General features: G+C 40.4%; 1 protein-coding gene across 3 annotated transcripts in view; it reads left to right on the top strand.

Annotated features, from left to right (window-relative positions):
• The first annotated feature begins 1,594 nt into the window (after positions 1–1,594).
• The window catches only part of BCL2L13 (BCL2 like 13), a 45,108-nt gene continuing 18,925 nt past the window's right edge, over positions 1,595–27,777 (top strand). Inside the window, exons 1-5 of one of the 3 annotated variants that reach the window (XM_054987771.1) lie at positions 1,595–1,663; positions 12,799–12,972; positions 18,634–18,735; positions 20,250–20,406; positions 24,087–24,156. In XM_054987771.1, coding sequence (XP_054843746.1) covers positions 12,852–12,972; positions 18,634–18,735; positions 20,250–20,406; positions 24,087–24,156 — 450 coding nt within the window. In that variant the 5' untranslated portion in view covers positions 1,595–1,663; positions 12,799–12,851. The other 2 variants (XM_054987773.1, XM_054987772.1) reach the window with 2 other exon arrangements.

Here is a 27,777-nt window from a genome sequence, read left to right as displayed (position 1 = left end):
GGTTACTGTATCTGTCAGAGGCTGTATGAATATTGTACATTTATTAATTATATATTTATGAATTTATACTATCAGATGTGATTTATGCATTGCATGCACTTTGAAACTGAATAATCTTTGGTTGATTGGTTAATGTTGCAGAGGGGACTCTATTTTTCTCAGCTATATACAGTATCTGCCAATTGAATGGAATACTAGATGTCTGACAAAGTGTGACAAGCTGCTGTCATGTAAACGTAGACATTAACACTAAAAAAAACATTCAAATATTGGTTACATTTTGTATTTTTGTTGTTAATGGTCTAATTACATTTCTTTCTGTTTCTTTGTGTATAAAACAAATTATTATTGATTTCACATGTTTGCAAAAGTTTGAGGTGCTAATCCTTTTATAAATGTTAAATTTTTTAGTGCCAAGCTTTATCATATTTTGCTACCATTCTGCTCATGCTTTTTGTGTTGCTTGATTGAAAGAAAAATACTATGAAAAAGAAAATAAAAATGACATTTAAACACTTCCAGGTAAACCAGCTTCAGGTGGGTAGCTATCTTAGACTGCAATAGAACGGCAGGATTTGAGCCCAGTGGCACCTTAGAGACCAACAAATATATGGAGTATAAGTTATTGAGAGTCAAAACTCCCTTTTCCAGATATGCTTTGTATCTAAAGAAGTGAGCTCTGGCTCTTTGAAGCTTATACATTGTAAATCTTGTTGGTCTCAAAGGTACCCCTGGACTCCAATGACAGGAAGGAAGCGATTAAGATAGAAGAAAGAAGCTCATGTTAGCTCACATGAGAGACTTCTCCCACAATGCCATGCATGAGCTTCCTTGGAGGAAGTTACGATCCTACCACCTTGACGTTACAGTAACATAGAGGTACAAAAAGATGGTCCTACACAGCTTTAACTTCCGGTAGCGAGTAAAAGCCGCCATTGGAGGCAAAGGTGTGAGCGGCGCTGCTCTGTCCCCTAAGGATATCTATGGTGAAATCTTATTCTTCACAGTCGAAGCTTAAAATGCCCAAACCAGTTCAATTTTCAAAATGGATTTCCCCCTCTAACTCCCGCTCCTTCTCATCACTATAACTAACGGTGAAATTCCAGGGCCGAATGGACGGGGGGGGGGAGGGGGTAGTCTGCCCCCAGCGCCGCCAAAGAGAGGGCGCCGGGCGCAGTTGCCAGCCCCGGGAGCGTGCCTGGGGAAAGGCGAATGGCGCTGATAGCCTCCCAGCCACCCACGCTGCCCTTCACCTTTCCCCAGGACAAGCGGCGCACGGGCCTTGTCCTGAAAGGCAAAAGGCAGCGCGGGGGCTGGGAGGCTGCCTGCGCCGTTCGCCTGTCCCCAGGACAAGGAGCGCACCGGGCAAGCCAGCCGCCCCTTGTCCTGTGGGGCAGGTTAACGGCGCGGGCAGCCTCCAACCACTCGCGCTGCCGCCAGCTCTGCGGTGCACCGGGACAGCCAGCTTGCTGGGGGGCGGGGGCGCCCCAGCGTGATGATGTCACGGGAGTGAGATCATCACGCAGCGCCAGGAGCGTGCGCGCGCTATGCGCGCGTGTAGAGCCTAACTACAGTTGCCCTGGGCGCTGGCAACTGTAGATCTGACCATGTGAAATTCCGGGAGATTTCCAGGACCCCACCTGGAGATTGGCAACCACACTAGGTGAGCTGGTGTCGCCATGACAGCCCGCGGGAAGGGGACCATTCACGTGACATCGCACACGCGCAGTTAAAGCAGCCCAATGGAACGGATCCTCTCGCTAGTCTCGCGCGCCCTCTCCGGCTTTGACCTCCTCTCCTTCTTAATCTCGCGATATTCAGGTAAATTAGAGAGAGAAAAGAAGTGGTGGCCAGGGACGACCCCTCAGTTTACGCGTGGTCTCCCTCGGTCGCGTGCCACTGCGTGGGCGGCGAGGTGCGTGGCTCTTCGCGCGTCCCCTGGGCAGGTGGTGGTGGTGACTGGGTGTGAGGAGTAAAGAGTAATTATGGTCATAGGGATGCGGGTGGGGGAAGAACTGCCGGGGATACTGGATTTGGGAGGACATGTATATATGTGGGGGGATGTACTGCAGGATTTGAGTCCAGTGGCGCTTTGGAGACCAGCAAGATATTCTCTCGAGAGCGTGTGTGTGAGAGTAGATAACCACATACTTATGTATACATACACTCATATATGTATATATACATATACGTTCGTGTGTGCAGCAGGAGTTGAGTCCAGTGGTACCTAAGAGACCAAGATTTTCCGGGTGTAAGCTTTCCAGAGTGTGTACATGCGCCCATGTGCATATATACAGGTGTGTGTGTGTATAAAATTTTGCAAGGCTCTATTATATGTCCCTATGTTTTCTGTTCCTTTTTTTTACCTCTTTCTTAAACGTCTGTGGTTTTTCCAATGGAATCTTCCTTTGTTATTAGTGTGATCTACTGGTTAAATTCTATATTGTTTAATATGTCAGTCTTAAAATTGCTTAGGCTGTGTTTCAGCATTTCTTCAACCCTGTACTAGATTTCTGCTGGTTGTTCATAAATGTCAAAAGATACATTTCAGCTGTTGATTGGTTTGGGAAACCATTGGAGGGGATGATTCATTTAAGCCCATTGGAAACTTAATGCTGAGGGAAGGTTGAGCTTGCAAATTTGCATTTATGTACCCTATTACATTGTTTGTTAAAACGTCTTTGAGACTGACGATACTCAGTTGTGCTGTGTAATCTGCCTCGAGTCTTGGTGAGAAAGGTGGTCCATAAATAAAGTTAATTAATAATAATACTTACTGTAATTATCATTATTGTGAAACCTCGGTTGCCTCAGGGGTGCTCTTTCACTGTCCCATCCCACTGGCTTCCTTTATTCTGCTTGAGGTGAAACTTTTGGAGGTGAGGGGAAGGGAAGGAGCTTTGTTGAAAGGCAAACTGCCCCCCCCCCGCCCCCAGCCAGGAAATGGCAAAATGTGAGTGTTGCATCATTGCCATCCTGGTCTCTGTTCTGTCATGAGCTATCCCATCTGTAGCATGCTGTGAGGGAGTGGGAATCCATGCAGAAAGTGTTGGCTTGTGTGTTTCAATAGAGCCTCCTCCGCAGTGTGGAGTGATAATACTGCCTGGCTGCTGCCTACGTGTGTGTGAAGATCGAAGTGGCTGAAGGACAGGCCCCACCTCTTCCTGGCAACAATAGGGTCAGAGCACTGCTGATAATGGTGTATCCTGTCAGTTTGCAACTCTCTTGTGCTCACTGAGAGTTTCTGCTGGGTGTGTGTTTGTGTGTGTACATTTGGACTGCCCTGCTTTCATCTAACATCATCTTTTGTAACAGGATGTCTCTCATCCGTTGGTAAGAACAGCATTCTTTGCATGGGTATGATAACATGAGGGAGCATTAAGGTGGGGTGCTTTTTTGTCCTTTAAGGGTCTCCTTGCAAGCAAAGGCCTTCTTAGCTGTTTCTGGACCCTGGCATTATTGATGGATAATTGCTCTCCAGAATGGATCCCATGATTGCCTGGTGAAGGGGTCCTGTTCTTCATATATTGAAGCACAAATTAGAATTTCATAATTGTGGGGCCTTTGTTTGACTGAAAAGTTATATATCTACTGAGTTGTTTGCTCAGATGTGCTATGAAAACACATACATAGGAATGTCCAGACCCAGCAACATTATTGAACAGCATTCTGCTTTGATTTCTTTAGTCACGCCTGCCTAGATGCACATCGAGTACTGCTCATCATTGAAATGTGGTGGAGAGCTATTGTGCGTTCTTAGATGCTTGCTATATTATTTTGTTTTCTGTTACTTTAATTTAGAGAGAAAACCCTGCTTCTATTATAATACTACACCTAGAATTGAACATGAGAAGACTTTTCGGATGCTGGTTGTTCATATCTGTGAAAAGATGTATTTCAGCTTTGGATTGGGTTGTGAAATCACTGGATGAGATAATTTAGTTAAGCCCATTGAAAACGTCATGTTTAGAGAAGATTGTATTGAGCATGTTAAAGTAAAACTACAGCTCAGATAAAGGATTGCCACTAATCTTTTTCACCCCTCCCCTTGGTGTTTCAGTTCTTTAAGAGATCCTCTTGTGGAACAATAATGGACATAGTTTTTTAAAATTCATATGCAACAAAATATTGGAATGCTATGTGTTCTCTGTTTTAGTGAAGACTTGTTAGTATTATTTGCACTTCTACTATTCAGTAATACCTTGAGAAGGCAATATTTTTCCAAGTTCTGAAAAGCAGATATTGTCACAGGTAAAAGAGCTAGTCTTAGGTGCCATTTACTCACACTTAAATATAAAAACAAAAGACAAGCCAACATAATACAATACAGCCTATAACCTTCAAATTTTACAGAATTCTTCATCAGGTTAGATGGTCAAAAACAAACAAAAAAAATCTTCTATGCTCCTTTGTTGGCAACTTAGGTAGAATGCTCAGGTGACTTCAGTGGGTACCGGATCTGTCTGGTATTAACTTCATTTATACCCCACCTTTCTCCTCCATGAGGTCCCAAAGTGGGTGTACATTGTTCCTTCATCTTATCCTTGCAACAGCCCTATGAGGTAGATTAGGTTAAGTGCGTGCGACTGGCACAGCAAGCTTCCGTGGTAGAATGGCTGTTCAAACCTGGATGCCAAGATCCTAGCCCAAGAGGAGTTAGCTATGTTAGTCTATAGTCACAAAATAGTAAAGAGTCTAGTGGCACCTTTAAGACTAACCAACTTATTTGTAGCATAAGCTTTTGAGAACCACAGCTCTCTGTCAGATGCATCTGATGTAGATAGCTGTGGTTCTTGAAAGTTTATGCTACAAATAAGTTGGTTCAAGATCCTAGCCAACAGTCAAACTGCTATACCCCACTGGTATCATGTTGTACCCACTGCACTTTGGGAAGATGGAGCAAAACAAAGATGCCATCCAACTGAGAAATATAAAAGCCAATACTTAATCACATATTTCTCTGATGCTGAGGAACCTTAAAAAAACAGGAGCGAAGGAAAAATGCAGTAGCTCTTCTACTAGCAGTACTGAAGATTAATTTTAATTGTTGCACTAAGTAAAGAATTGGTATAAACCACACTTGGATTGTTTAGTTTTACCTAAACGGGGTTGTCCAAGTTATGTCCTGCTCTTTATCAGCTAAATTCTGGTTAAGTGAGTTCCTACGTGTAGTTCCTCTTTCAAACTGCTCTCCAGTAAACAGGGATAGTATTCCCCAGATGTCATAATCTTAAAGCAATTAGAGAAGGCTTCATATATTTGCTCAGTGACTGCAAAGCTGGTTGTGTCCTGGGATTTCCTCTTATAATAAGACTAGAACATAGCAAAGCCCCTTTGCTAGAGGATTATGGCCATCTTATTCTTTGTAACTATTGGTTTGCCTGATTATTGATGTGAAACCTATTTATAGCTTGGGATGTCACTAGTAACATTGTCAATATTAATCTAATTGTTGTTTTTTATCATTTGTATTTGTTTTTATTTTATTTTTTTACGTTGCATGTTCATGTTTATTTTCCGGTGTTGCAGAGCTGAAAAAGAAGTGGGGGGAGAAAGTTTTGGAGGCAGTGCATGGGAAGATTGCCTACAAATTGACTCACACATAATATTCAAATTATAGGACTATTTCCATGATTTTGTATGGAGCAAATTACGCTTTTGCAGTGTCATTGGTTAAGATTGCTCTATTTGCAGCCTTTTCTTGTTGTGTGCCCATTATAAGAATTACCTTTGTCTTTTTTAAGTTTGGAAAATACTTACCATAGTATAAACGGAAACTTTCATGCTTTGTCACATTGAATTTTCTTCAGTAAAGGTCCAACATTCACTTAAGCCTACGATGCTGTCGGAGGATATAAAAGTGGCACTAACTCCAAGTTGTCAACTCTGCTGCTGCTTTAAAAAAAAAAAAACACCAGTGATACTAGCTTTAGAGATTTTAGCCCATCATGCATGTCCATGGGAGTTATCCAGTGTCAGAGCAACAGCCTGTAGAGTTTTGTTAATGATGATTAATTCCTTTTCATTAGGAATTGACCTTGCTATGGTATTATGTTTTATATTACCCATTCCCTTGGACTGAAGTTCCTTTTTTTAAATTGGGATGTCTCTAAAGAGAGTGTCAAGACTAAACTGAATACAATTTTAAACATAATAAGCTGATTTGAAAATTAGGAAAGTGGGAAATTTACAGTCCTGATAAATCAACTCAGCTAATTCTCAGACATGAAATTGAAAATTTCAGTTTTACAAAATGAAATTGGAATACAAGGAAAGAATTGGATAAAGAACAAAAAATCCTAATATTGGTATATTTGACCTATTAACTGGCTGTTAATATTGGGAAGTGACTATCTTTGTATCTCTGGGTTGTATCCAAGCAGCTTTCTTGCTGGTGAAAATGGAAGCCCCCCCCTTGATAACCCCCCCAAAAGGTACACTGGGGATTATGAGATCTGCATTTACAAAATCCATGTGGGACAAGCTGTAGTAAGGAGAACTGGCAAGTCTAAATGAAAAAGCTGACCGGAGCTAGCCTTAATACTTGGCACAAACTGTTATGTTGGGGTTATTAATTCAGCTCTACAAATAAGACGCCAGAGATCTGCCTGTCTATGAATGTTATTTGTGGCACATCAACAGCCTGGGAAAAATAAACTGTTTTCATGTAATTTGCATCCTTTTGTCCAAAAGCAATTTCTACTTGCCATGGTCAAGAGACTATTTGTTACTTGTTTAAATCCTTTCCAGTTTGGTTTTAGGCCTGCTAATGGGACTGAACCAGCCTTGGTTGCGCTGTTGGAGATGGACAGAGGGAGTTCTCCTGGACCTCTCAGCAGCTTTTGATGCCATTGATCATGGTATCCTTGTGGACCAGCCTTTCAAGGCTGGGATTGGGAGACACTGTTCTGCAGGGGTTCTAGTCCTGCTGGAGGATAGGGTTCAGAAACTGATCCTGGAAGATTACTGCCCTTTAGCATGTACAATCCCGCAAGGTTCCATCTTGTCCTCTATGCTCTTTAATATCTACATGAAACTGCTGGGTGAAGGCATCCAGAGATTTGGGCTGGGTTGTCACCAATATGCGGATAACTCTCAGCCCTCTCTTTCACTTCCAGCTGATCCCAGGGAGTCTGGAGAACCTCTGAACTGGTGTTTGGAGGCAGTTTTGGAATAGATGCAGACAAAAAAACAGGAGCTTAATTCTGATAAGACAGAAGCACTACTGGTGACTCGAAGGTCTGACCTGGGATTTAAGGTGTCACCTGCTCCTTAGAAGGGAGTGCAACCAAATCCAGAATGGGTCCATTTTCTGGGGGTGCTGTTGGACTCGGGTCTGGATAAGCAGGGGCAGCTGTGGTCAGGAGTGCCTTTTACCAGCTTCAGTTGGTTAGCAAGCTGCAGCCTTTCCTGTGCAGAAAAGATCTGGCCATTGTGGTACATGCCCTGGTTAAATCTAGATTGGATTACAGCAATGCACTCTGTGGGGCTGCCCTCGAGAAGTGTTTTGAAACTTCAATTGGTGCAGCTAGTATGTTGACAGGAGTGGGTTGTAGGGACTGTATCACTCCAGTCTTGGTCTGTCTACGCTGACTCCCAGTTTCTTTCCATGCACAATTCAAGATGCTGGTGTTGACCTTTAAAGCCCTATGTGGTTTGGGACCTACCTACCTGAAGGTCTGCTTGCTCCCTTATGGACCTTCTCAACCTCTATCATCATCTTCAGAGGTCCTGCTTCAGGATCCCTTGTCTTCTGAGATTAGGCAGGTGGCAACTTGGCAGAGGGTCTTCTTGGTAGTAACATCAAAACTCTGGAATTCTCTCCCCAGAGAGATTAGCCTGCCCCCTTCTGTTGCCATCTTCCCCCATCTAGTAAAGACTTTGTTTCATTTGGCATTCCTTCAGTGATCCTCCTTCCTCCTCAATATTTTAATTGTTGTTTTTATGTTTTGTATGTTTTTAAGCTCTGGTTTTAATGATGTGTGGTTTTTGATGGTTGTTATGATTTTTAAAGTGTGATTTTATTATGTATGTTTTAATTTGTTAGCTGCTTTGGTGTTCCTGATGAGGGCAGAAAGGTGGAGAATAAAATTTGTAAAATAAAAATAAATATTTACAAGAAGAACATGGGCCGTCGTCACATGGCCATAAATTTAGCGCCAAACTAGCGCCATCTCCCGCTGAATGCTCACTTTATTCTGGCTCTCTTGCAGTTTCGTCATTCTCCCCAATTCACGCTTTGTGACTCTTTATGTCATTTTTATCCACATGTGAATACCCTGGATCGACTATGAACGCTTTGCAACACCAAAACACTCACTCTCCCCGATCATCTGTCTCACCTAACACTGATTCTACTGCCCTACACTCCCACAAGCCCCAGCACGACCCGCAATTAAGCCTCAAAGTAATTTTTTTTAAAAAAACGTCAGCCTTATAGCGCTATAGCACTCTTCTGCCATGGGCAGAAAACCTCTGCTACCTATCTCAGTTGACTTTTGGGTTGGCCCAGCACAACATTGGTATAATAGAAGAGTGATATAGCGCAAATATGCGAATTTTTTTTTTTAAAAAGGGCGGGATTTTTAGGGCCCTGTTTCCAGAGGCACTTTGACTGACCGTCAAATTGCGCTTTTCACTTTTAATGTGACTGACTGGAAGCGCAAGCAGTCATCAAAAGATGGGAGAATCCGTTCTAATGACGATAACAGAAGAAACGATTTCTAGTGCAAAAATGACGAAATAAGGGCCCGTGTGACGATGGCCATGCTGTTGAGTCAGAACTGACTGATTGTGATCCCAGTGTTAAGGTGTTCTAAGCAACAGAAGAGCACAGCTGGTTTGGTGGTCTCTCTTCTAAATACTAACTGTGGCAGATATAGCTTAGCTTCCAAGCTTAGTTAAGTTGAGCAATCCAACAACAACAACAACATTTGATTTATATACCGTACTTCAGGACAACTTAATGCCCACTAAGAGTGGTTTACAAAGTATGTCATTATTATCCCCACAACAAAACACCCTGTGAGGTGGGTGGGGCTGAGAGAGCTCCAGAGAACTGTGACTAGCCCAAGGTCACCCAGCTGGCTTCAAGTGGAGGAGTGGGGAATCAAACCTGGCTCTCCAGATTAGAGTTCCGCATTCTTAACCACTACACCAAACTGGCTCCTTAAATATTCATAATTCCTTATTCCTAAATTCATTCATGTTAATACTCCTCTAACGTTGTTAATTTTGATACTCTAATTCAGGCGTCTCCAACACAGAAGGTCTCCAGCCTTTTTGATTCTCCAGTAACCTTTAGAATTCTGACACAAGGTGGAGGTGCAACCACAAAATGGCTGATGCAAAAGATGGTACCAATCACAAAATGGCTGCAGCAGAAGGCAAGGCCAACCCAAAAATGTCGCCATATATAAGACTAATAGTAACTCTTCAACATTTCAGGCAGAATGGCTGTTTAACAGGATGCCTTTTAAAATGACCATACTGTTTTAAAATATTTTCTTCCATACACACAGCTTGCATACAGATACAATGAAGATCCTTGTGTTGTGATGGTGGCAGCTGCTGCCAAAACAACATTTTTAAAGTTCTGCTCAGTCAGTCAGAAGCCCTGCTGGACAAAAGCACCATCTGGCCCAGCCTACTTCCTAACACTCTTGGTGGGCACCAGGAAAAGTGTGGTTTTATGGTTACTTGGGATTTTTAAAAAGTTCTTCCAGGTTCAAGTCTGGTACTTGGCCAATACTTGGCCTTTGAATCTTAAGCAGTGGAGATGTTGTACTCTGCCCTAGTATAATCCAGCAGAACCCTGGCAGCATAGATCCCTCTTCAGTTGTGATGACAGCACCCCAGTGACTTAGCAAGTAATCATGAAATTCCTTTACAAAGAAAGCACTCGAAAGATGATTGTGTTCATAGTAACAAACATCATAAAACCCTGCAGCTTGGCTGCTACAGGTATAACTTGATCCCAATTGCTATGAACATAGCAATATTTGTGGAGACAGGATCTTCGGTGTCCTTAAGGAAGGGCACTCTGAACAAAGGCACGCTCTAACAAGTTGTGTCCAGTAATACAAAGTCCAAAACGTTCACTTATAGAAGAAATGCAGGGCTGCCTCTTCCCCTGTGTGATCTTAAAGGGCTCCTGTTCTTGAGGATGTCTCTAGCTTGAGCTGGCCAAAAAACAAAACAAAAAACCCCCAGCAATTCCCTCAGTCAGGCTCTAGGCCTTCTCTCTTGTTGCAGGCCAGACTGACTCACTGTGAGGGAAAGAGTTTTAAACAATATCTAACAGTTTGATAAACCCCTTTGTAATATCTCCTAAAAGGGAAATTCTAAAATTTAATTTCTCCTTGGGTTGGGCCCATGAGATCCCTACAAAGAAATCAGCAGTTCCCTCAGGCAGGGTCTAGGCCTTCTCTCGCCTGCTGCAGGCCAGACTGTGGCAGTTGGTAATATAGGAGCAAATGTACTGTCTGTCCAAGCTGTGTGACCTTTTGCTCCCTAGGCTCTAAATTCTAGACTTTTAATAGAAATAAAATGCTTATGAGAAAATGGCAGGGGTTACACTAGCACATGTCATTTTGTAAAGTTGTTCTTCTCCCCATGAACAATATCACAGTGGTAAATAGTATAGTTCATAGTATACTTCAATGGCGTTTTGGCACAAAAGATGTTTGCTAGCATGTTTTAAATTGTGAAGGCGATTATGCTAATGGTTTCAGATTGTTCTCTAGTATTTTGTATATGATTCATAACTATAATAAATTCTGTAGCAAGGAGAGTCAGTCTATAAACTATAGTCAGTTTGAGACTGACTATAACTCTCCCTGCTACAGAATTTACTATAGTTATAGAGTATAACTATAGTCAGTCTTTAACTATAGTAAATTCTGTAGCAGGGAGAGTCAGTCAGGGGAGTCAGTCATGAGAAATAGCTTAATAACATAATAACATGAGGTATAATGACATGAGGAAAAAGGCAGGCTTCCCATGGAGTTGTGGAACAGAAATTATCTGTTCTTGCTTGCAATAATGAATGGATTCCAAAGGTTAGATAGTAACTAACGAAAAATACATTGCTCAACATTTATATCTGTAGAGAAGCTGAATGCTTTACCTTAGACTTTACTGCAAAAGATACAGCAGGTCTCGCTGCATCTGAATCATTGTTTTCAGGGAGTGTGTCAGTGGCTGAAGAACAATAGAAGGGACACAAGATAAATGTTCAGTACTCATTAACAGATGGAAAAGTAACATCACTGGGGCCAGTGACACTCTCCCATTGACTCACAAAATAACTGAAATGCACAGTTGTTGAGCTTCTAATTAATCTGTACTTGGTAAAACTAGTTTTTGACAAGGGAAATGAAATATGGCAGATAACAACAAAAGAATTCCTGGTACGATCCAGAAAATTGGACTTAGCCTAATAACTGACTTGAAAAAATACTGGAAAGCATTACATAATTAAAGCTAGAATTATTATTGCTAAGAAAGGAAGCCAGACTGAGAAGAGAACAACATTGTCTGCATAGCTGAAATTTTCTATGTATATGAAATGCAGGTAAGGATTGGAGAACACTTCTCCTGCATTAAAAATCAGCTTCTGCTGACATTCACTAACTACTGATAATTAGTTTGGGGCTGTAATAATATTTAATAGGGAGAGATGTATTTTTCCTGCACACATTTTCCAGGGAAGGGAAGAAAGTCATATATTCCCTCCCCTCCTTTTTGTTAGTGTTGGTTTACTATAGCATAAGTTTGTTAATCTCTTAAAAACATGTGACTGCTTAAGAACCCCCTGTTCATCAGTAGAAACTGAACTTCAGTAATGAAGAAAACAGAATCAAAAAGAGTCCAGTAGCACCTTTAAGACTAACCAATTTTATTGTAGCATAAGCTTTCGAGAATCAAGTTCTCTTTGTCTGTATCATACATCTGACGAAGAGAACTTGATTCTTGAAAGCTTATGCTACAATAAAATTGGTTAGTCTTAAAGGTGCTACTGGACTCTTTTTGATTTTGCTACCACAGACTAACACGGCTAACTCCTCTGTATCTATGACTGAAGAAAACAGAGACTTTCTTGCAATTCTTTGTGTTCCCTATCTCTCAGTCCTTTAGAATACCCAGAATGAGGGTATTTTGACCTCATTAGCTGAATAAAACTTGCTGTGCTGGTAAGTTTCTTCACAATAGGCAGCATTCAAAAGCCAGTGTGATCCATTTCAAAACCAATTGATGGAGTCAGCAGAACTGAGTGGTAAAGCATTCTGGTACTCTACCACTTTGGGTCGCAGGTAGTGATGGAGTATACGTGTTTAAATGGTTTGCCATGGAAATAGAAATCTCCCTAGGCAGAGAATGAACATGTCAAGGGCTTATCACTTTCTTTTTAAACAAGGCAGCTTTTCATTGCTGAATGTCCTGTACTTTCAAAACTGTCAGATTGGTTACTATGGAACAGATGATCGCATATGAAGAGATACATCTGAAATCCTGCCCACCTCTTTTAAAAATATCTGTCTTTTGGTACATTACTACTTACTATTATATTATACTGAAATATATTACAGTATTTGATAACACTTGCAACCACAAGAGAACCTCAGTGGGGTAATCTTTTGGATTGGATAGCATTTAATGTTTAATAAAATGGTAAAGTCAGCAAAATTGCTACGGTCTTTCATGAAATATTTGTCCTCTTAATAAATGTGTACTGGCTTAATTACACTTGTATGAGTACTTGAATAGGTTTATAAATCTTACATTTTATTATTTCAGTGTTCAGGTCTTGACGTGGTCTATAGTCCTGTGGAGCTCTGGAAGCCAACCAGATGGCATCTTTGACTGCTGTGCCTATAGGTTTTCACTATGAGACAAAATATGTTGTCCTCAGCTATTTGGGTCTGTTATCACAGGAAAAACCTCAGGAACAGCATTCTCTGCCAACTCAAGGTAATTACACTTAAAGTTAACAAAAAATTATTATGTATGTACTTCAAAATATGGAATTGTAAAATAATGCATTGTTTGGGGACAGGACACTTCAGATAATTTTAATTTAATTGGACGTATTGCATGCCCTCCCCTGCAAGCAGGCTCAGGGCAGGTTACAAAATCAACAATAGTGCAATAAAAGATAAGACATAAAAGGTGCTGTAAATGGAGATAAAATAGGAACAACCACAATACAAAAGTTAAAACTGTATTATCTAAGATGTGGTGTTCATAGTTTCAAAACAATACACTCTGGAACCCAAATATTGTGGGGTATTTTGTAGTGAGGGTAAATTCTAGTTCTAGTTAGTACGGCATAATGTATACACATTAGGCCTGTTCTCACTTTACTTTCATACCATTTCTAAATATTCAGTGTGTGAGTAATGTCTAACTTATTAAATGGGTCATGGAGATAGCATGAACTGAAAGACTACATTAGATTCTCATTTTTAATCATAGACTGTATTCTTCAGTATGTTTATACGTACAACATAGGATTGGGAAATTGCTTCTAATACCTTTCTAGCTTTTTCTAGCTTTGCTACAGTTATTAACTTCTCTAACATGCCATTGTACAACTACAATTGCATGTAACCAATGTGAACTATTTAAATTTTTCTAGTAGTTTTACACTGTCTGGTATTTTATAAAGATTATTCTAGACACTCCCATACTTGCTTGATTTTCAGGGGTTTTAGTATTTCATTTTTATATGTACTGTAAAGTTTTAAGTACATGGTGCCTGTGATAATTTTAAGCATGCTCACATACAAAAATAGGATGTAAACAAAAGCATTTGTCTCCATTCTCTCTTTGCTGAATCCCCATGCTTGTCTATATGTAGATAGGGTGGCAGGGAATGTGCCTGTAATGTTTAAGGCTGTCAGCAAACAGGGTTAAAAGTTGCACTGACAGAGCTCCCTTCCTGCAAGGGGAAATAATTGCACCTTTCTCTTGTCTTCTGTGTATGAAGATATGCTGGGTACAGTTATAGGCAAGGAAGGTAGTTTATCCATGCAACACACAAATCAAGGGAAACTAGTAAAAAAACCCGACTCCTGGACATATCAGGAGCAAAGCAGAATCAAGGCAGGCTGTCTGTGAACCTCATTGTTCAGAGGGAATGTGATTTCATCTAAAAAAGGCAAACGCTCATATCCCCGTTTTTACCTGGGATCCCAGTAGGGTTGGCAGGTCCCCTCACCCCTGTGCGGGAGGCGGGAGACTTGGCACTTACCTTTGCAGATATCTTTGTGTGCTCACATAGCACGCATGTGCTCCCGGGCTGAGCAATGATGTCACTTCCAGGAAGTGACATCGTTGCGCAGAGCCTTGTGCTGCCCCTGGGAGCACTTCCATGCTCTGCTGCTGGCCGATTTTGGCCTGTTTGGGGCCTAAATTGGCCTGCTGTGAAGCATAGGAGCTCTCCAGGGCCCATTGCGGCACCCTGGAAATGGTCTTGTGCTCCACAGTAGGCTAATGTTGGCCCCAAATGGGCCCAATTCAGCTTTCTGCAGAACACAGGAGCACTGCCAGGAGGGCCCTGGAGAGCTCCTGCATGTCACAGTGGGCCAATTTGGGCCCCAAACTGGCCTGATTTGGTCTGTTTGGGACCCAAGTTGGCCCCCAGGAAGCGCTTAGTGCACCTCGAGAATTGCATTCCCCCGTCTTTTCCCTGCCAACCAGGTAAGTTGGTGCAGGGGGAAGGGTGGGAGTGGGGGATCCCCTGTCCCCAGTGGGGGACTGGCAACCCTAGACCCCAGTCAGTGTCCTTCCTTTGATTCAGTTTGTTTCAAACTCCCTGGTTCAGTTAGTGAGCATGATGTTATATCTGTGGATCAGGCTAATTTAAGGGTTCTGGTCAGTTTGATAACCATTACTTTGAAATAGATGTGAAGGAATGGGCAGGCTCAAGCCTGTTTCTTGTGATTGGACTCCCAGGAGCTCAGAATCCCACAGCTGCCCCAAGTTTTCATTTGGCAACTCTCACCTTCCCCTCACTCCCTTGGGGTGCCATCTACCTACCAGTTAACCACTGATTGCCACCAGTTACTTTTTGGAGTATATTGTGTCAGGTAGAGTTATACATCTAGCCCTTTGTACCTGCATTACTGTTTAGAGGCCCCACCTAGTTGCTTTGCTTCCTACTCTACTTCTTCAAGCAGGTGCAGAGGTGATCTATTGCAACTTCACAATTTAGCTGCAGGGATAGAGAGCTTCTTTGCTGCCCTTCCCAGTTACTGAGTAGGTTGATGTTTTTTTTTCGCACATCAGACTTAGATCATTTGAAATAGAAAAGAATTTAATAAATGAATACAAAAATACACAGGTTCTGTTCAAGAAATTCTGGCTTAGCAAAGGAACAAAGAAAATGTGAAAATATGCAGTCTTCTGTCCCTGCTGTTGATGTTTTCTAAATGATGTTAAATTTTAGGACAGGCAAGGTTTACTTGGAAGTAGCAATAAGTTATAGCCTTTGATTACCAGGTTGGGACTCCACTTTGTTTTCCCTTTCTTCATGGACTAAATGGAGTATCTTGGTGAAAGTGTAGTCCATCATGGTTTATGCACATCTGAAGAGCTGCCCGAAACAAAAGAGGAGACCTCTTGGTTATGTTGAGAGTTTTGTGGAGGGGAAACCCATTTGCCCCCCCCCCCTTTTCCGGACAAAAGTCTTTTCTACTTTATGGCTCTAGGTGTGACTTAATAGCAGGGGATGAGGTCGTATACCATTAGCATCACTAAGAACTTGAGAGTTTGATGGCTCTTATCTTGAGTGTTTCTTCCTTTCTGCCAGCTACTGTTCTGTAGTAGGGTTCCTGTCCATAGACAGAGAGCAGTCTCAATAATTGAAACACTGGGGAAAATCCTGGGATGGAGGGTTGTTTAGATGGGTAGCCATGTTGGTCTGCAATAGGGCAGCAGGATTTTAGTCCAGTTGCACCTTAGAGACCAACAAGATGTTCATAGTATAAACTTTCAAGAGCCAGAACTCCCTTATTCAGACACTGGAGGGTGTTTCACCACAGATGGCTTTGATGAAAACCAATCTTATACCTGGAAAAGGATATTCTTGTCTTGTGCTGCTATAGTTGAACAGCTTTGTGACAGGGCAGTTTATATTACAGATCAGAACTGAGAGATCTTCCTTTAATGAACTAGTCTGTACTACTAACTAAAAGAATACAGTAACTTGCAGTTCTAGCTTAGGGGGAACGCTCCAAAAAACCTTCACAGTTTGATTTGCCTTGTCTGTAAAGCACAGCTAAATTTGACTCCCTGCAGAGTCTGGCCGTGCCAGTCCTGAACTGCCCGGAGGGCGTCGCTTGAGAGCAATATATTATGCTTTATTTCTCTAGGAGCTGGCAAGCTTTTTTCCCTGATTATCTGTGAATAACTTTGCAAATAGAAGAAAAATGGCTGCAATTTAGGAAAAATAGTGGCAACAATATCTGAATCCATTCTTTTTGTTAGATGTGTTCTTTCCTGTAGCTGTCTGCCCATAAATGTCTGATTTGTTAATCTTTGTGTATTGCCTCTTAGCAAAACCACTGAGGTGGTGGCTTTTTGATCCATTAGGAGCAGTCAATAGTTCCATGAATCCTGAGTTGCTGTAAAGTTAGATATGTTAATGAAATGGAAAATATTAATGGTACAGATTAGTTGCCTAAACAGTTGTTCTTCGTACTGAAATTTCTCTTCCTCATTTTCAGCATGGTTTCTTATCTGGTATGACAGTTTGTCATGTGTGATCAACATCACACAAGTCCTGTGGCTATAGGTGTTCCTTGTAATAGACTCTTTCTCAGTTGAACAAATTTTATATTAACCTTATGTAATAGTAATGTAGTCTTTCCCAAAGCGGATTTTGTACAAATACTTAAGCGGTCAAAATGAGCTCTTAGCTCTCCAAGGAGCTGTTTTTTTTTTTCTAAATGGTAATTTTGGCAATTCTGTCGTAGTGCTACTGCAAGAAGGGCAGTTGTAGTATCCCTGGTCAAGAGCTATGTTTACTTGCCTTGTATTCTAAAGATTTAAATACCCGGGAACGCATTCTAGCCTAATCCAGCCCACTCTTTTCCTTAGGCAATTTTTAAACAATTGACTACATAGAGCACTTTGGCTTTTTATAGACAGTGCTCATGTTTTTGTTTTTACATGTTGCTTGGGAGAATATAGCAAGGGTTGAAGCTGATAGGGTGAGATGGGTTGGTAGAATTTATGAGATGAAGGGGAACAGGGATGCTAGTTTTTTCCCACTGTTATTACCTAAATTTCAATCCAGAACCAGGCCTGTCTCCCTAACCAACTGCGATCAATATTAGACCATCATCTCTAGTAGCATACTGCATTGGAAGGTAGTTTGCAGTTTGTTTTCTTTTCCATTACAATTTTTATTGGAGGGGGAATATAAGTGTTCAAAAAGACAATATATTCTAAAACTTGGGCGAAAGGGGGTGTGAGCTGTTAGAAAAACTATATTGGAGAAAATGCCCTTGTTCTTGAATGCCAAAATGTCACTGTAACTGATGATTTTAGAAGGAGAATTTTCAACCTAAGCTGTGGTAATGAGACATTTCAGACAGCCACTTGTTAATGTATTTTATATATCTTTTGAATCTTAAAAAGTTGAGTAAGATAATCAGTTCTTATGGCAGAATATGTTATAGAAACCTACCTTTCACAATGTAGTTAGTAAAATCTGTTAAAAGGGAATAATCTTAAATAAAACCTGTGAAGTACATGAGGTTTTCTCCTGAAGAAGAATGTGTATGTAAAGTTCTTTGTTTTGTAAGTTGCTAGGGAGAAAGGCATCAGAAAAGCGACATATGAACAGGAAGATTTTTTTTTACTTTATTGCCTTAAATTGGATTGTTCCTTATCAGTCAGCGTTTGCAGGATTAGAGGATCAAGTTTGATTTACTCCTGTTAATGTTAGTGTTTTGAATAACAAAATAAGAGAGTGGTAAGCTGCAGTACTGCAGCTCAAGCTGTGCTCACTGAGTTCGATCCTGGCGGAAGCTGGGTTCAGATAGCCAGCTCAAGGTTGACTCGGCCTTCCATCCTTCCGAGGTTGGTAAAATGAGTACCCAGTTTCCTGGGGGTAAAGTGTAGATGACTGGGGAAGGCAGTCTGCCAAAAATCTGCCAAGAAAACTTCGTGATGCGATGTCCCCCATGGGTCATTAATGATTCGGTGCTTGCACCAGGGGACTACCTTTTATCTTTTTTTTACCTGCATTTCAGGGATCATCAATGCATGGACGATGTCTTAATTATGTATAGTCGTCACTTAGTTTTCTTTCCTTTGCTATATTTAAATATACTTAAGTTTACTGTTGCTTACTGTTTTTCTTAATGGATTTTTCCTTCACTAAAAGGGATTCACTGTATATGAAGACATCCATGACTTGGATGTTATTACATGACATGCAATCCCTCTTCCTGTTTTTTATGCAGTACTTGTCAACTGTGAGAAATGACTTTGGGGGGTTGTTTTGCTTCAATTGAATAAGTGGATTTTCTAAAACTTTGGTTAATGTTTGCTGCCCTTCCATCTTATACATGCCTTGAGGGCACCCTCTTAGCTGAGTTCTTTGATTTATTTCAATGACAGATCCATCTACAGTTTCTCAAGCTTTAGATAAGGAGGTTCTGGAGAAAGTTAAAGCAGAAATTGAGGACGAATTGAAACATCTTGATGAAGAAATTTTGGAAGGTCTGTGTATATTGGTGGATTTTCTTTCTGCATTGATAATGTTGTTGTGGCTTAAAGCTGAGGTTTCCTATACCCAAGTCTATACCATAGGCAATTGTATCAATGAAATAAATATACAATTTAAAATGCAAGTGAATCCGCGAGCAATATGGCTTTATCTTCCTGTTACATCTGACTGATGGGATAAGTTTGTGTCCCTGAATAAATCATCAGACATTATTTCCATTAATGATTGGCTGCTTAACTGCAAACTGCTTTAAGTCTTAATAAATATTTCTGATCCATCCCCAAGGCTGTTTGGTTGATCATTCTCTATATAACCTCAACATTTTTAATTTTACAGTAATTCTACTGTTAGGGCATGATCTAGCCCAAAGTTAAGAACTTTTGGATCTTACTGATTTATATGGACGATGGGTAATCATATGTTGAACTCTCCTATTAGAATCAACAGAACTTTAAATTTATATACTCTAGTTGGATTGTGCTTTATGAATTTAGAATAATGTAACATATTTATGTACCCACAGAGCTGTTGCACTGGTATTGGCATTGTTTTTAAGTATTTTGTATTATTTACCATCGTAATATAATTTCACTAACATAGGTCAAATCAGTTTCCTTATCCTAAGTAATAATTTTCTTTCACTCTTACTGTGTGCTCAAAGTACCGCATACATTACTCATTCTTAACACTGCCCTGCATAGGAGGTCAGTATCGTCCCCATGTTGATGACTGGGGCAGAGACTGAGAGTGATTCCGCACACGTTGGATAATGCACTTCCAATCCTCTTTATAGATCATTTGGAACGGATTTTTTTGTGTGCGGAACAAAAAATCCACCTCAAACAATTGATAAAGTGCATTGAAAGTGCATTATCCAACGTGTGCGGAATCAGCCTGAGAGGAAAGCAGCTGCTAAGAATGAAATGAATGATTGAATGAATGATTGAAAGAAATCACCAGCTGTCATGTGTGTGCATGTGTGTGGTCTTTGTCTGATTCTGATTAAATAAACTGGCTAAATCAATAGATAACAATCGGTTATATATTGCAGTAAGAGACTAATGGAGTAGTAATATATGGTAAAGCTGTATGCTGATGGAAATTAAACCTGCTGTCCTCTTTTTTTTGTAGCCATTTTTAAATTCTTGAGCCCAGCAAATGATGGTATAATTGACATCTTTGAATAAAAACGGCACAACAGCATAGCTACTCTTATATTGAGTAGGAAGGGATGGAAAGCTTGCATATCTGAGTCATTCTTAATGAATTACCAAACATATTAAAAAGGTTAAAACCAGTGTCCTGGTTTCTGTCAAACCAAGAAAGCCCAGGGTAAAGCTTGCAGAGATGCAGCGCATATATGCAGTGAACCCTGCAGTATACAAATATTCCTTTTGCACTAGCCAAAATAGTTATGGGCATTTTGTTAGAGAACAGTGCAGCAATTCTGTATCACTAAGAATATGAAATGTCTTCTCAGTTGTGGCTTTATACGTTTCGTCTTCAGCCTTTACCAGCACAGGATTTGACTGCCACACATCTCCAGTCTTCAGTCCTGCTGACCCAGAGACTTCAATAGAAGACTGTTTAGCACATCTTGGAGAAAAAGTATCCCAAGAACTGAAGGAACCTCTTCAAAAGGCATTAGAGGCCCTACTTAGCAAGTGAGTTCTCATTTGCTTTGCTCAGCAGGAAGGTACTTCTTAAAATTCTCACAGTTACAATAATGCTGATGATGTGACTGCCTTTTGCTGCAATTCTTTCTAAACCTGTTTCAGTTTGCCTTCTTAAATACTCATTTTTTGGTGCATGAAACAAACGAACAGTTTTCCGTCTCTTTAAATTGTGAGCATTGATCAGCCATAATAAAAACATCCTTCAGAAGCCACTGCTGTTTATGCTGATAGTTGTAAACACTCAGCATCTAACTTTACTGCATACTAGACAGTAGTCAGGATAGTGTCCTTTATCCTAAATGTTTAACTTCTGGTTGCCATATTGCAATGCCATGGGGCTAATACTGATATCTCTATATTTTAGGTACCCCAGATGTTACCAAACATATATCTTGGGTGAACATCTGCTATTGGAACTACTTCCCCATTCTCATAGTGGGAGCGCTCCCGGTCTTTAATATGAGGGGCGAGTAGGAAGTAATAGAGAAATTGCGTTGAGGTAGCACAGAAGCGTGTTTAATGTAAGTCAGTTTGCTTTTTTTTTCCACTTAGTGGGGTTAGGCCCTCAATGTTGACATGAGATAGGAAGTTGTAACTTCACTGCGTTCTTTCAAACAAATGTGTATAGCTGTTGTATTGAACATAGTCCTGGCACTATTTTGTGTCAGTAGTGTGAACGCTAGCGGGATAAGATAATGGACGCCACAATAGCTTGATAAACTTGGCATTCTACCTTTTGTAAAGATGCAAGGGATTTTGCCAAATTACTATATTTCTCTCTCTCGCTCAGCTACATGTAGTCTTGCAATATGCAGAAGCCTAACATTTTCAGGGAAAATGTGACCAGCAAAGCTTTTTCTTTGGAACATAAAATATATTGGAAGTACATCTTGGGTTCTAGTGTGTTGGGTGCAAAGATGGATTCATGAGGGCATCAGCTGTATCCTCTTGGTTCTATTGAAGAGTGGTCTGTCTTGAGTAGGCACTTCTTACAGCCCAGAGTAGCAGCTGTAAAGTAAAAATTAAATCAGAAGGCCTATAGTTGTGTATATAAATATTGTAGGAAAGATTTTCTTACATGAAATAAATAATTGAGATGTGCAAGTAGTTCCTCAATTAATCTGTTTTCCTAAAATCTGTGACTGTCCTGCATATTGAACATTTGTCCTATGACTATCCTGCACATTTGCCTTTGTTGTAATGCTATACTTATGTCAAGTTTTGTTGATTTTAAGTCAGGAACATGCAGTTTAAATTAATCAGAGAAGAATGTCAAAAAACCACCTAGTTTGTATATACGTAATCTCACTATGCAAGCACAGACTCTTAAGCAGACCTTAAGAGACATGTCCCAGGATGGGGTTTTTTTTTTAAGGGTATCTCCTGAATCTAGAAAGAAATGGCAGGAGCAGCGTACCTTGTGAAAACTCCCTATAGAGTCTTGTCTAGCTAAGCTTACCTTTCAACACGTTGCCACTTCTTCCCTGAAGCATCTTTCATATTCATTCCTTCTTGACATGAGGGGACAGGGAACGAGAAAATGCTGGCAGCTGCCCAGGAGCCCAGTTGTGTTTGTTGGCTGGAGAAGTTGGGTCGAGACCTCTGGCAAGTGACAGTTACTGCTTGTCTGAACAAGAAGACTGGCTGCTTGCACATGAATATGCAGCTGGTAACAGGAAGTGAAATGTTTTTGCAGGAAGCTGCTGCATTCAACAAATTCAGTTCAGACCTGTTGTTTATTTATGCAAGTAACTTGTCAAGACCTTAGGTCTTAATAACTGTAAAGCCATAAAATTTTTACAGTTTAGTATATAGGCTTTATGATATGGTGCTACCGTCAACTGCATGTTCTGATTCAGATTGTTGTGTACTTTGTGACTGTATAATTTATTGCAAATAGTTTGAAAGTATAATTTGGATAAAGCAAATATCTGAAATTACAAATGCAAGTACATCTTATATAGTATGTGGGTGACGTAGCTGTTAGAGACAGTCTCCGGATGTTTATGCGCATTGATGCTTGGATGCTTTCAATGCAAATTCAAAATACTAGTCTAGATTTTTAATAATAATAATAACATTCGATTTATATACCGCCCTTCAGGACAACTTAATGCCCACTCAGAGCGGTTTACAAAGTGTTATTATTACCCCACAACAATCACCCTGTGAGGTGGGTAGGGCTAAGAGAGCTCAAGAGAACTGTGACTCGCCCAAGGTCACCCAGCTGGCTTTGTGGAGGAGTGGGGAATCAAACCCGGCTCTCCAGATTAGAGTCCCATGCTCTTAACCACTACACCAAAAATAGCAATATCTGTTCTCCTGAAAGATATTTTAATTTTCAGAAACTAATATGACAAAATAAGTCCAGCTGTGTTAAATTCCATTTTATTTATTAGTTATTTAAAATGCTTAAATTTTGTGCTTTCAGTTTAAAAATATTTCAGGCAATTAATTTACCACCATAGAATTTTTCAGCATATGCTATTGTGCTGGAGAACAGAAGGAAAATGAATTTCAGCCGTTCTTAATGTAGTATGCCTGTATACAGTTATTTGTATAAATGATATTTATGGACAGAACCAAATTACAGACTACTCTGTGTTTAGAGGTGCCTTGAACTTGTGTTTCTAGAGTATCGATATCCTGTGCTACACAGCAAATTGCTTTTTGAAATGGGAGTGAAGGAGTTGGGTTTTTACTGCATAATGTGGGTCTGTGACCATTTTTTTGTTTAAAGTTCTCTTGCACAAGTACTTGAACATACTTGAAGCTACTGGACTAGATTGTGAGTAGAGTTTTAACCAGGGCTTTTTTTCTGTAAAAAGAGGTGGTGGAACTCAGGACCGCACAATGATGTCACTTTGGGTCAGCTGGAACAAGGGGGGGGGAGTTTAAAGTTTAAATTGTTTAAAGTTTAAATTGCCCTTGGCAAAAATGGTCACATGGCTGGTGGCCATGTGACCATTTTTAAGAGGTGCTGGAACTCCGTTCCACCACGTTCCCACTGAAAAAAAGCCCTGGTTTTATCAGCTGGCAAGGCCCCAGTGCTTTACTTCTGTAAAAAGTACTAATTTAATATAAAAACATAAACAATGTTTAAGCGCACTCCAGGATCCTGTAATGCTTTATGTTTGGATAAGAGAGACGCGAATCCCCACTCAGCTGTGGTGCTGAGTAGGTTACCTCCAGAAGTCTCTGTCTCTCAGCCTAATTAATGTAACAAGGTAGTCGTATAGGCTAAAAACATCTCTTACGAAGTTCCAAGTTAGAAGAAGATTGAGCTAAAAAACGGGATTTTCTGCATCTGGGGAAAATCTGTACTAGACATGGATGACTAATTTTGCGTCCATCTCAACTTGCAACAAGTTTTCCTTGTACAATGGAGCCGTCCCACCCTCCCTAAAAAAGTTTTAAACAGCAATTAAATTAATTTCCCACTATTCCAATATTTACTTCCTGTCTGTGGCTTGAATGAGAATTCAGCAGCAATTAAATTAAATTAGCTCATTGTGTGACCTAATGTTGTTGGTAAGTGAAATTTCCTTTTGATACTAGTATAACCAATTTAACAGTGTATGCAGAAATATTGGTTGAAAACTGAATAATCATTTGTTTTGCCCTCCTCTAGCCCTGTGTAATTCTCCGTTTTGGTTTCCCTTCTTCAGGCCAGTGACTTATCAGGAATACAAAGAAAGGACACAGGAGGCAGCAACTCATGCCACTGGATGGAGTAAGGTATGGACCAACTCAACTTTACTTTGAATGGGCTACATATTCCGTGCAGGCCATTGCCAGTTTTGGGACATCTGCAGTGCATGCTTGAGGAGTTTGGTCTGCCTTGCAGTGCACGTCAGGATTATATCACGCTTGCAGAATGCTAGAACAGAATTTAGCATCATAAGAATATCCGCTTTCCTTTTCTTGTCTCAAAAATCAGGTCGGAAGGCTACCTCTCTGGTGTTCTCTGAGCTGAGAGGTTAAACTGCCCCCCCCCCATTCTCCTGCACGCCTCTAGGATGCAGCATGACATTTCAGGGGAGAGGGTAATCAGAACACCACCTCTCAGCCACTACCTCTGGCCAGTTTGACCCCACCCCCAGTAGGCAACAGCAAACAAAGCATGGGCCTATTGTGCTGTGCATCCACGGTGAGCTGCAGAACAATTGTCTCTACATCCTGGCTCATAATGGAAGCTCTTGGGTAAGTGACATCAGACGAGGCACACACCTTCTTAGCTTCCTCCTGCCTTTTCCTGTAGTGCCCGCTGCCACTTTGGCACCCCACGAGGGCTTAACTTGGGTGTTGAACTGGCCCAGGGCAGTAATAAGAATGCCCCTCCACCCTTGCTCCCTCTGCTTGATGGGAGCGATTAACATTGAGTGGGAGGAAGTTCTTGCTCTCCTCCCTTTGTGTGCCTGCCACCACTCAAGTCCAGGTCTCAGGCTACACAGAGTTTGCACTTTGAAAGTGAGTGGGCCTGCTCTTAGTCACTCTTGTCTTCCCCCTGCCTCTAATAAGGAAGGAAATTGGAAGTCTTTGGCAGGTACCACCAATTCCGACAGAGAACCTTTTAATTCATTAGTCTTGTGTTTTACCGAACATAAGGTGTTAACAGAATATCATGACTATAAATTATGGTGGTCTTTGTATATCACCCTTATAACCAAATTTTCTCTAGGGGGAAAAATCCTTGTACATGTAAAGAGAAATCTGTTTCACTTCAGCATCTATCATGTAATCAGTATTTTACCCTGGAAGGGAAATGAAAAGAACAAAGGATTTTTCCTGTCCCCGTTTTCTAAACATTTTGCAGAGAGACTAAGTAGGTCTGCCACAAGTGAAACATACAGAAGCACTGAGTTGTCAGTAAGGGAATTGAAAACAGTACTTGCTGTTCTTCAAGCAAAATGCTGGCTATGGATTTTACTTTTATTTCTTCTAGACTGAGAGTTTGAAGTGGCTTTAGCTGAAAAGTGGCAGATGTTCTCCTTTTGGAAAGAAGCAGAACAATTCACTTCACTCAGTTATGTCTGTATAGTTATCACAAGTACCAAGGTCCAAATTTATTACTTTTATTGTCAGATATCTCTGTTTTACTTATCAGTCCTTGATTTTTCCAAGTGGCTTGCAAATCATTTAAAGTAATAGCACATAAAAAGTAATTAAATAGTAGAATATAGAAAATGTAAACAACAGCAGATAAAATCACTAGTAGAATACACATCACATTAAAAGTCTGGGAAAACAGAACAGTTTTTACCTGGTATATAATAATAGCCAAGTTTGGTGCCAGGAAGATAGATGGGCAATGAGTTCCTCTGAGAATACTCTGTCTAGTCTTATCTTGCTTCTAGTTGGAAGAATATAAAACTTGGCCTCCAATGCTTAACTGGGTGGGATTATATGGGAGCAAGCAGTCCTTCAAATACTCTAATCCCAAACTTTAGGTTGAAAATGCTCCTTGAATTCTAACAAGGTTGCGCAAACCCAGTAAAAGAATTTTTGACTTCTTTGAATTTTTCCTGTTTTACCAATTTACAATTCCTTGTCCTAACAGATTTTTGACTTCTTTGAATTCTCCCTGTTTTACCAACTTACAATTCGTTGCCCTAACAGCAGGTGAAAAAATTGTAATAAATAAATAAATAAATAAATAAATAAATAAATAAATAAATAAATAAATAAATAAATAAATAAATAAATAAATAAATAAATAAATAAATAAATAAAAGCATCAGCCGGTGCTTCAAGCTAAGCATCTAGAACCTTATCCTCATTCTTGCAAAGTGCTCCTAGAAACTTCCTAATTCTTATAAGGAATTAGATATGTACTGATGCATTGTATTATTAAAACGTAGTAATAGATTCTGTTCAGCCTGTTGATTTCAGGCATTATTGTCTCTAATTCTGCTAGTTTTTGCCCCAGTCTTGGCTCTGCAAGCTGTATTGTGAAAAGTAACCCAGAGTTTAAGAGAGCACATATTTTGTTCCATCAAGAAGAATATTAAATTATTTGGAGCAGGAGTTTAACACACTTAATGCTGTTAACTAATTTTTCCTCAGTTACATCATGAGGTGGACTTTTGAGTTTTCCTTTTACTATTCAAAGTGTGGCCTAGTGCAGAAGGAGGAAGAGAAGCAAAAACAAAGGTCCAGTGGGCAAATATATTTAATCTCTAATGATAGCTCCCTATGTGTATTGTGCACTGCTTCAACAGGGTTTCTGTGAGGTAGCCATATCTCTGCATGTTCCCACTGTGATAAGATAATCTTATATACAGTTATAAGTTTAATATCTTTTCCCAATGGTCCTTTTTCCCCCTTCTCTTCCAGGACTTTGTATTGGTGTGACCCCCCCCCCACCTTCTTCTAGCACAGAAGAAGCAGTTTGGGGGAAGCTAGAAAATAAATGCTATTTTATACTAAAAATAAGATGGGGGTGGTGTTGAAAGGTATATAACATTGTTTGCTGCCGAAGCTGTAAAACTGTCTCCAAAGAGGCTATTTCTGGTGTAAACTGGACTAACTGAAGTGGGAACACCCACCTGAGAGAACTAACATAAATATACACTCAATGCACAAAGTGAAATGTGTTCATATATTCATACAAAGTTAAATACACAGTCAATAACGTGCAATATGCTATACATACAAAACTTATACCACTCTTAATTCTTAAATATTCTTATGACCAGCTGAAGGTAAGTTCCTCATATATATCAAAAGTAAGTGTCTTCTTTCCCCTTTTTTTCACAGCTGATTCGGCAAGAAGGGGGAAGTCCAGCTGTTCCGCCCAAACTGGGGCCGGCTATCTCTCACGCAGATTTCCGTCTTGCGGGCTTCCTCAGGGGCACACAGTTCTTCCACTACCACATTGTAAAAATGCCTTCAAAACCCAACTGAGCCCAAATGTAATAAAGAATTTTGCTCTTTCATGCATCTTACCCGTTTGTGTTATATTTCATTCACAACCCGGAGCGTGACGCTGACAAAAACCGCCGAGCGTGCTCCAAGCATAATTACATCCGCTTATATTACCACCCAAACGCACACAGCTTAAAGGCGTAGTCACACAATAGACCAAACTCTAACCTAAAAAGCAGTTCAGTGCAAATTCATTATTCAACCCCCTCGGTTTCATACTGTCCAGTGAGTGTATCCATTGAGCTTCCCTCTGAAGCAAATTTTGTTGAAGCCCAGAGCCCTTGGGAGCTACATCTAAAACCGCAACCGCAAGGTCAGTGGCAGTATGGTTATGTTCAATGTAATGCTGTGTTAGGGGAGCCTCCAGAATGCTGTTTTTAATCCTAGAGACAGTATGAAACCGAGGGGGTTGAATAGTGAATTTGTGCTGAA

The sequence above is a fragment of the Eublepharis macularius genome, chromosome 9 (genome assembly GCF_028583425.1).
Source record: "Eublepharis macularius isolate TG4126 chromosome 9, MPM_Emac_v1.0, whole genome shotgun sequence".
In the NCBI taxonomy this organism is placed as follows: domain Eukaryota; kingdom Metazoa; phylum Chordata; class Lepidosauria; order Squamata; family Eublepharidae; genus Eublepharis; species Eublepharis macularius.
The sequence above is the reverse complement of the archived record's forward strand: the minus strand, read 5'-3'. Positions and strand labels throughout refer to the sequence as shown.